This window comes from Melozone crissalis, unplaced genomic scaffold (assembly GCF_028551555.1).
Source record: "Melozone crissalis strain CALT ecotype California unplaced genomic scaffold, PUWL_Pcris_2 ptg000573l_1, whole genome shotgun sequence".
Classification (NCBI taxonomy): domain Eukaryota; kingdom Metazoa; phylum Chordata; class Aves; order Passeriformes; family Passerellidae; genus Melozone; species Melozone crissalis.
In genome coordinates this window covers 43,485-53,674 of record NW_026536263.1, presented here as the reverse complement: position 1 = coordinate 53,674, position 10,190 = coordinate 43,485, and the positions used below count along the sequence as shown (strand labels likewise).

Here is a 10,190-nt window from a genome sequence, read left to right as displayed (position 1 = left end):
GGGCAGGGCCAGGGCAGTGCCAGGGCAGGGCAGTGCCAGGGCAGTGCCAGGGCAGTGCCAGGGGCAGTGCCAGGGGGCAGTGCAAGGGCAGGGCAGTGCCAGGGGGCAGTGCCAGGGCAGGGCAGTACCAGGGCAGTGCCAGGGCAGTGCCAGGGCAGTGCCAGGGGCAGTGCCAGGGCAGTGCCAGGGCAGTGCCAGGGCAGGGCCAGGGCAGTGCCAGGGCAGTGCCAGGGGCAGTGCCAGGGCAGTGCCAGAGCAGTGCCAGGGCAGGGCCAGGGCAGTGCCAGGGCAGGGCAGTGCCAGGGCAGTGCCAGAGCAGTGCCAGGGCAGGGCCAGGGCAGTGCCAGGGCAGGGCAGTGCCAGGGGCAGTGCCAGGGCAGGGCCAGGGCAGTGCCAGGGGGCAGTGCCAGGGCAGGGCCAGGGGGCAGTGCAAGGGCAGGGCAGTGCAAGGGCAGGGCAGTGCCAGGGCAGGGCAGTACCAGGGCAGTGCCAGGGGGCAGTGCCAGGGCAGGGCAGTGCCAGGGCAGTGCCAGGGCAGTGCCAGGGCAGTGCCAGGTGCCAGGGCAGGAGCTGCTGGCATTGATCCCCCATTTCAGCTTGCCCAGGAAATCTTGGGGCATTTCCCCAAATCCTGCAGGAATTGCCCTGCAGAGCGCGGCCCTTCGTTAGAAACCCAATTAACTGCCCTCACGCTCATTAACTCTTTATTCTAATTGGGCCAATTGACTTTAATTAATTCCCAGTGCAGAGCCAGCCTGGCACATTTCACATTTTCTGGTTTTCCCTGATCGGTAACAAAGTCCAAACCCTGCCAGGGCCTCTCATTCTGTTTGTTAAGTGGATGGCCCTTAATTCACTTTTTATTAATTATTATAATAATTATACTTAATTCTTATTTTTTATCTCATTCTCGGTTTCTCACATGGAATCTGGAGCCAGTGGATGTCCCTTAATTCAGTTTTTACTCTTATTTTTTATTCTCATTCAGCTCATGGAAACTGGAGCCAGTGGATGTCCCCTTTAATAAAAACTTTAAATTTAAAACTTTAAGTTTTTATTCTTATTTTTTATCTCATTCACCTCATTCACCTGGGGCCAGTGGATGTCCCCTTTAATTAAATTTTTATTCTTATTCTTTATTCTCATTCACCTCATTCACCTGGGGCCAGTGGATGCCCCTTTAATTAATTTTTTATTCTTATTTTTTATTCTCATTCAGCACATGGAAACTGGAGCCAGAGGATGTCACTTTAATTAAGATTTTATTCTTATTTTTTATTCTCATTCAGCGCATGTGGATGTCCCCTTAATTAACTGTTTATTCTTATTTTTTATCTCATTCACCTCATTCACCTGGAGCCAGTGGATGTCCCCTTAATTAACTGTTTATTCTTATTTTTTATTTTCATTCACCTCATGGAAACTGGAGCCAGTGGATGTCACTTTAATTCAGTTTTTATTCTTATTTTTTATTTTCATTCACCTCATGGAACCTGGAGCCAGTGGATGTCCCTTAATTAAGATTTTATTCTTATTTTTTATTCTCATTCTCAGTTTCTCATTCACCTCATGGAAACTGGAGCCAGTGGATGTCCCCTTTAATTAATTTTTTATTTTTATTTTTTATTGTCGTTCACCTGGGGCCAGTGGATGTCCCGTTATTAAGTTTTTATTTTTATTTCTTATTCTCATTCACCTCATTCACCTGGAGCCAGTGGATGTCCCTTTAATTCAGTTTTTATTTTTATTTTTTATTCTCATTCAGCACATGTGGATGTCCCCTTAATTCAGTTTTTATTCTTATTTTTATTCTCATTCACCTGGAGCCAGTGGATGTTCCCTTAATTAAGATTTTATTCTTATTTTTTATTCCCATTCAGCACATGGAAACTGGAGCCAGTGGATGTCACTTTAATTCAGTTTTTATTCTTATTTTTTATTCTCATTGGCCTCATTCACCTGGAGCCAGTGGATGTCCCCTTAATTAAGATTTTATTCTTATTTTTATTCTCATTCTCGGTTTCTCACATGGAAACTGGAGCCAGTAGATGCCCCTTTAATTCAGTGTTTATTCTTATTTTTATTCTCATTCAGCTCATGGAAACTGGAGCCAGTGGATGTCCCTTAATTCAGTTTTTATTCTTATTTTTTATTCTCTTTCAGCTCATGTGGATGTCCCCTTAATTCAGTTTTTATTTTTATTTTTTATTCTCATTGTCAGTTTCTCACATGGAAACTGGAGCCAGTGGATGTCCCCTTAATTTCTATTCTTATTTTTATCTCATTCACCTGGGGCCAGTGGATGTCCCCTTTAATTAAATTTTTATTCTTATTTTTTATTCTCATTCAGCATATGTGGATGTCCCCCTAATTAAGTGTTTATTCTTATTTTTTATTCTCATTCACCTCATGTAATCTGGAGCCAGTGGGTGTCCTCTTAATTAAGTTTTTATTTTTATTTTTTATCTCATTCACCTGGGGCCAGTGGATGCCCCTTTAATTCAGTTTTTATTCTTATTTTTTATTCTCATTCAGCTCATGGAAACTGGAGCCAGTGGATGTCCCCTTAATTCAGTTTTTATTCTTATTTTTTATTCTCATTCAGCTCATGGAAACTGGAGCCAGTGGATGTCCCCTTAATTCAGTTTTTATTCTTATTTTTTATTCTCATTTACCTCATTCACCTGGGGCCAGTGGATGCCCCTTTAATTCAGTTTTTATTCTTATTTTTTATTCTCATTTACCTCATTCACCTGGAGCCAGTGGATGCCCCTTAATTCAGTTTTTTTTTTATTTTTATTCCCATTCAGCACATGGAAACTGGGGCCAGTGGATGTCCCGTTATTAAGTTTTTATTTTTATTTCTTATTCTCATTCACCTCATTCACCTGGAGCCAGTGGATGCCCCTTTAATTAAGATTTTATTCTTATTTTTTATTCTCATTCAGTGCATGTGAATGTCCCCTTAATTAACTGTTTATTCTTATTTTTTATTCTCATTCAGCACATTCACCTGGAGCCAGTGGATGTCCCCTTAATTTTTATTATTATTTTTATTCCTATTCAGCTCATGGAATCTGGAGCCAGTGGATGTCCCTTAATTCAGTTTTTATTCTTATTTTTTATTCTCATTCACCTGATGGGAACTGGAGCCAGTGGATGTCCCCTTTAATAAAAACTTTAAATTTAAAACTTTAATTAAGTTTTTATTCTTATTTTTTATTCTCATTTACCTCATTCACCTTAATTCAGTTTTTATTCTTATTTTTATTCCTATTCAGCACATGGAAACTGGAGCCAGTGGATGTCCCTTAATTCAGTTTTTATTCTTATTTTTTATTCTCATTCACTTCATTCACCTGGAGCCAGTGGATGTCCCTTAATTCAGTTTTTATTCTTATTTTTTATTCTCATTCAGCACATGTGGATGTCCCCCTAATTAAGTTTTTATTCTTATTTTTTATCTCGTTCACCTGGAGCCAGTGGATGCCCTTTAATTCAGTTTTTATTCCTTTTTTGGGAGCTCCATTTAACACCCCCTTCACACCTCCATGGCTGCCCTGAATATTCTTTATTCTGGCCGTGGCTCCTTGATCTCTTTGAGGTTTATTTGAATTTGAACTCGGCCTTTGCTCGCCTTGGGCATTTTTCCTTTCATGCCAGGCTGTTCTCGAAGGATTTGCTGCAAGATTTGCACATTAATCTTCTTTATTTAGACTTGATTAAATAAAAGCTTTTCCAAGGCTTTCGTTTCAAGCAGGTTTCCCAATGCTGCCTTGAATAAGAAATGGAAATTAATTTTGGATTAGAGCTAGAGAATTATATTTTTTTTTTTATTTTTTTTAATGCATCAGCCTGGTTTAACCTCGGTTTTGTTTTTAGTGTTTAGGTGTAATTCCTATCGGAAAAAAATGAAAATAATTTAGGTGTAATTCCTATTGGGTTAAAGTGAAAATAATTCAGGTGTAATTCCTATTGGGTTAAAGTGAAAATAATTTAGGTGTTATTCCTAATTCCTATTGGGTTAAAGTGAAAATAATTTAGGTGTTATTCCTGTTGGGTTAAGAGTGAAAATAATTTAGGTGTAATTCCTGTTGGGTTAAAAGTGAAAATAATTAAGGTGTAATTCCTGTTGGGTTAAAAGTGAAAATAATTTAGGTGTCATTCCTATCGGGCAAAAATGAAAATAATTTAGGTGTAATTCCTGTTGGGTTAAAAATAAAAATAATTTAGGTGTCATTCCTATTGGGAAAAAAATGAAAATAATTTAGGTGTAATTCCTATTGGGTTAAAAATAAAAATAATTTAGGTGTAATTCCTATTGGGTTAAAAATAAAAATAATTTAGGTGTAATTCCTGTTGGGTTAAAAGTGAAAATAATTTAGGTGTAATTCCTATTGGGTTAAAAGTGAAAATAATTTAGGTGTAATTTCTTAATAGGAAAATTTAGCTTTAAAAAACCTTGCAGAGAGAGATGGGGTTCCATTTCTATTTAGTTTGAGTGAAGTGCTGCAGAAATGATTTTATTGTAAAATAGCCTTATCTATTGTAAAATAGATAAGAACTAATAAAATTCTGAGTCCAAACAAGAAATACCACGTTTTCAAGTACAGGTGCCAAGAATCCAGCTCCAATACTAATACTGAGAAAATAAATATTATTAATATAAATGAGGTCAGACTTCTGAAAGAGGCAATATTTTTGTCAGTTCCATTTCAATTGGATGGGCAGAATTTCCAGAATTGTCCAGAGTCTGGGGAAGACAAACATGGATGGAAATGCTAAATTCTGCTTTTGAGAATCTCACTTTAGAGCAGAAAACATTCGCTGAACGCGTAAGATCTGTGCTGCCAGCGCCCTTCCAAGGGATTTAATTAGCAGGTTTTAATGAGCATCAAGCATTATTTCTTACCTAAACTGTCCTGGGAAAATGGTGTGTAAGTAGATATACCAAGGACTTTTGTCGCAGACATTTTTTCACAGAAATCCTTTCTTTGGGGGTGTGCATCTTCTGGGAAGCAAAAGGCCCCAGAAGAAGAAGGTAAACAATGATTATCAGCTGCTGTGGAATGCAATGGGATGCACCTGGGATTGGTTCATGTTCCCATGTTTGTAATTAAGGGCCAATCACAGGAGCAAGCTGGGGACAGAGTCCCTGGACACAGAACTTTGTTCTGGATTCTTTCTTGCTATTCTTAGCTTAGCAGCCTCTGCAACTTCTCTCTTTATTTCTATTTAGTACAGTTATAATGTATTATATATCATATATCAATAAATCCAGCCTTCTGATCAAGAAGCAAGATTCTCGTCTTTCTCTCACCCCCAGCGACCCACTCAGGACGCTGTAATAGACTTTGCTTTTTATTATCATATAATATTTTCCCCTTTTTATTATCATGTAATATTTTCTTGTCGTTTTCATCAAGGCCAAGAGGGCAGAGTGTGAGCTCGGAGCCGTGTCACGTCAGCACGCAGCGATGCAGCGCGTGCATTCCTGCAGAGGCTGCCACTGGTGGTGAATGGCGCTGCACCCAGCTGGCGACCAGTCACCAGTGGTGTCCCTCAGGGGTCTGCACTGGGGCCAGTTCTGTTTAATATTTTTACTGATGACGTGGATGAGGGTTTAGGGTCCTTTATCAGCAAATTTGCAGATGACACTAAGCTGGGAACGTGTGTTGATCTGTTAGAGGGACAGAGGGCTTTGCAGAGGGACCTGGAACGGTTGGATGGATGGGCAGAATCGAATGGGATGAAGCTCAATAAATCCAAGCGCCGAGTCTGTAGTAGACAGGGACAGGCGTTCGGAAGATCTCGCGATGTGACGGAAAGGCGGGACCCTCTGTTCCCCTTAGATAAGAAGTTAACATAGGAATGTAGCCTCCCTTAACCGAATACCAGTAACTTTCCATCCCCTACCCAGTAACTTTCCACTCCTTACTAACCATAGATGGCAAAGACAGACCCCACTGTGACGTAGAAGACCCCCAAGATTATAAAACCCCAAGAGATGAGATAATAAAGGCCTTTGGACCGTCCACCACGTTGGTGTTTGCGTGTGTTCTTGGCCCGAGCGACCCTGGAGAGCGTGGGTCGCCGTGCCGTTTCCTCAGAACCGGGTCGCCTTGCCTTATACCAGAAGGCAACACGAGTCCTGCACTTTGGCCACAATAACCCCCTGCAACGATACAAGCTGGGGACGGTGTGGCTGGACAGCATTCAGGTGGAAAGGGACCTGGGGGTGCTGGTTGACAGTGGGCTGAATGTGAGCCAGCAGTGTGCCCAGGTGGCCATAAGGCCAATGGCATCCTGGCCTATTACAGCGTCCTGTGTGGGTCGCTGGGGGTGAGAGAAAGACGAGAATCTTGTTTCTTGATCAGAAGGCTGGATTTATTGATATATGATATATAATACATTATAACTATACTAAATAGAAATAAAGAGAGAGAAGTTGCAGAGGCTGCTAGCTAGGCTAAGAATAGAAAGCAAGAATCTAGAACAAAGTTGCGTCCAGGGACTCTGTCCCCCGCTTGCTCCTGTGATTGGCCTTTAATTATAAACATGGAAACATGAACCAATCACAGGTGCATCCTATTGCATTTCATAGCAGCTGATAACAATTGTTTACATTCTCTTCCTCTGGGGCCCTCAGCTTCCCAGAAAATGCAGAAATCTGAAAGAAAGGATTTCTGTGAAAAAATGTCTGCGACAGACATTAAGCTGGGAATGTGTGTTCATCTGTTAGAGGGACAGAGGGCTTTGCAGAGGGACCTGGAACGGTTGGATGGATGGGCAGAATCGAATGGGATGAATTTCAATAAGTCCAAGTGCCGAGTCCTGCACTTTGGCCACAATAACCCCCTGCAACGATACAAGCTGGGGACGGTGTGGCTGGACAGTGCTCAGGTGGAAAGGGACCTGGGGGTGCTGGTGGACAGTCGGCTGAACATGAGCCAGCAGTGTGCCCAGGTGGCCAAGGAGGCCAATGGCATCCTTATTGGAATATGAATCCCAATATTACCAGTTAGATGGTGCCTGGGCCAGTCTGACCCTCGCTGCTGGGCCAAAGGCGGCAACTGTGGTGTAATCACCCCAGAGATACCTTGGCTTGCTGGAGATTGCAGCTGGGCACTGAACAAGTCCAGGCTTGTTAGGAACTCCATTTACCTCAGATGGAAGGCTTCAGGTGAATGGTGAGGAGGAAAAGGAGATGGATTCTGCTGGAGGGTTATATCCACAGGTTTATTCCATGGTTACAGAGGTCTGGACGTGAGCAACAGCCCCAACAGAATGGCGACCGCATGGCCTGGTCACCTTTTTAAGCTCCTGGGGCAGGGGGAGGGGAGGGGACAGGTGAGCCACCAACCAGGTGGGAGGGGCGGGGTCTCAGGGGAAGATGACACCCAGACAGGCCAATGACCTCTGGGCATAGGGGCATCTTTTGAACTTGACCAACCACACGAGGCCTTGCTGGAATGTTAAACCTGATTGACAGGACTCACTCAGCATGGGGGCAGGGGGGAAGGGAGAGAGGTATAGGCACGCCTGGGAAGGGACCCGGAAGTTTAAAAGAGGCCGTTATAACACACTGCAACAATCCTGGCCTGGATCAGGAACGGTGTGGCCAGCAGGAGCAGGGAGGTCATTCTGCCCCTGCACTCAGCCCTGGTGAGGCCTCACCTGGAGTATTGTATCCAGTTCTGGGCCCCTCACTTTAGGAGGGACGTTGAGATGCTTGAGTGTGTCCAGAGGAGAGCAAGGAGGCTGGTGAGGGGCTTGGAGCACAAGCCGTATGAAGAACAACTGAGGGAGCTGGGGTTGTTCAGCCTGGAGAAAAGGAGACTCAGGGGTGACCTCATCACTCTCTTCAGCTTCCTGAAGGGTGGCTGTGGTGAGCTGGGGGTCGGTCTCTTTCTCCGGGCAACAACAGACAGAACAAGAGGACACAGTCTCAAGCTGCGCCAAGGGAGATACAGGCTAGAATTAAGGAGGAAGTATTTTACAGAAAGAGTGGTCAAATACTGGAATCATCTACCCAGGGAGGTGGTGGAGTCACCATCCCTCAAAGAGTTTTAAAAAAGACTGGATGTGGCACTTGGTGCCATGATCTAGTTGAGGTGTAAGAACATGGGTTGGACTCGGTGATCTTAAAGGTCTCTTCCAACCTAGAATTTCTGTGATTCTGTGATTCTGTGATTGGCCTGCTCCGGGCAAGGCTTTGTTTCCAGAGCCACAAAAAATCCCGTGGAACTTTCTGGAATGACTTCCCCGGGCTCCTTTCATGGCAGGGTGTCCCATTTTAGCACAATGAGCTCTCAGTGTTGAGGTTTGGGGCTGCTGGGGCTCAGGGTGCCATTGAACCGCGGCAAACATTGAACTGCGGCGACCCAAAGTTGTGAAATTTTGGGAAGAGATGCAAAATTCATGAAAGAACTGTGGCAGCATTTTGTGTAAAAGCATGGAAAGGGATTTTTGGGGGTAGAGGAGAGGTAAATTGTTGGGAGTTTTTTGCAGGTTGAGGAGTTCTTGCGAGACAATGGCCATATTCAGCCTGGACAATGGACACAAACGATGAATAATGGAAATATTCAGAAATGGGCTCGGTGTGTCCTTGAAAAAGATGCAAGAAGAGTCAGCAGGACTCAGCAAGTTTGTCAGCAAGCTTGGGAAAGTGAGAAAAAAGTGAATAATGGGTGGGCCAGACAAGCACAGCAAGAAAAATGAGATGATCCAATCAGCATTCTAATGTAGAGGTGTGAACAGCCAGGATTAACCAATCATGTATTGACAGTAGAGATTCATTATAAATATTTATATATATATATATATATATATATATATATATATATATATATATATAATGAATATAATAATAATAATAAAATAATAAATTGTCTTTTTAGGGATAAGAAATTTGGCTTCACTGGATCATGCTGGTTATGGTGTGATGTCCCTGAACCTCCGCACCCCGCAGTAAATAAATAAATTTAAAACTCAGCGAGTTTGTCAGCAAGTTTGGGAAAGTAAGAAAAAAGTGAGCCATGGGTGGGCCAGACGAGGACAGCAAGAAAAATGAGATGATCCAATCAGCATTCTATTTTAATGTGGATTAACCAATCATGTATTGACAGTAGGGATTTATTATAACTATAACTGTAACTATAATAAATATGATAATGATAATAATGATAATAATGATAAGAATAATAATAATGATAATAATAATAATAATGATAATAATTATAATAATGATAATAATGATAATGATGTTTTTAGGGATAATAAATTTGGCTTCACTGGATCATATTGGTAATGGTGTGATGTCCCTAAACCTCCGCACCCCACAGTAAATTAATAAATTTATAGGGTTGCTGTAAATAAATTAATAAATTTACAGGTGTACTGTAAATAAATTAATAAATGTACAGGGTCATTGTAAATAAATGAATAAATTTACAGGGTCGCTGTAAATAAATGTACAGGGTCACTGTAAATAAATTAATAAATTTACAGAGTCTTTGTAAATAAATAAATAAATTCACAGGGTCACTGTAAATAAATTAATAAATTTACAGGGTCAATATAAATGAGTAACGGGGTCACTTTCTGCACTGACAGTTCCCACCCACAGTAATGTCTGGGATGATTCCCTCAGAGTGAAAATAATTTAGGTGTAAATCATTTTTACAGAGCAACCAGCCCAGGTGGGTTTGGTCTCCTCCTCATTCCCAGATTTTTCCCTGAGGGAAAATCTCCGAGCTCCCCCATCCCTGGGGTGCTGACAGTGCTGGAATCCCCCCTGTGACACTTGCCAGGGATTTCACCTTCCGGAGCTGAGCTGATCCTCCTCCTCCTCCTCCTGCTCTCTTCTTCCTCTCGGCCGCCTCCTTGCTCAGGTCCGGGGTGTTCCCTCCTCCCTTCCTCCTCCTGCAGAGCAGAACACGAGAATTCCGGTTGTTATTCATATTTCTGTTATCATATTTCTGAGTTCCACACCTTCTGGGGGGTTTCTCACAAGCAGCTCCTCACAGCAGTGCTGCTCCTGCTTCTTCATCAGGGCTCCTCCAAGGCCCTCCCTGACCAGCCAACCCACCCCCTGTTATCCCAGTTACCTTCACGAGCCACAGCTGCCGCCCATTTAGAGCAACTGGGACCTACCAGGGCAAGGCCTATGGTCAGATATTTCCCCCTTT

At 42.7% G+C, this 10,190-nt stretch overlaps 1 protein-coding gene across 1 annotated transcript in view; it reads right to left on the bottom strand.

Annotated features, from left to right (window-relative positions):
* Positions 1 to 3,712: 3,712 nt before the first annotated feature.
* FBXO16 (F-box protein 16) overlaps positions 3,713 to 10,190 on the bottom strand; it is a 41,849-nt gene continuing 35,371 nt past the window's right edge. Inside the window, exons 6-7 of the mRNA XM_054295278.1 lie at positions 9,806 to 9,924; positions 3,713 to 3,771 (exon numbers count right to left, since the gene is read on the bottom strand). Coding sequence (XP_054151253.1) covers positions 3,713 to 3,771; positions 9,806 to 9,924 — 178 coding nt within the window. The remainder of the gene's footprint in view (positions 3,772 to 9,805; positions 9,925 to 10,190) is intronic.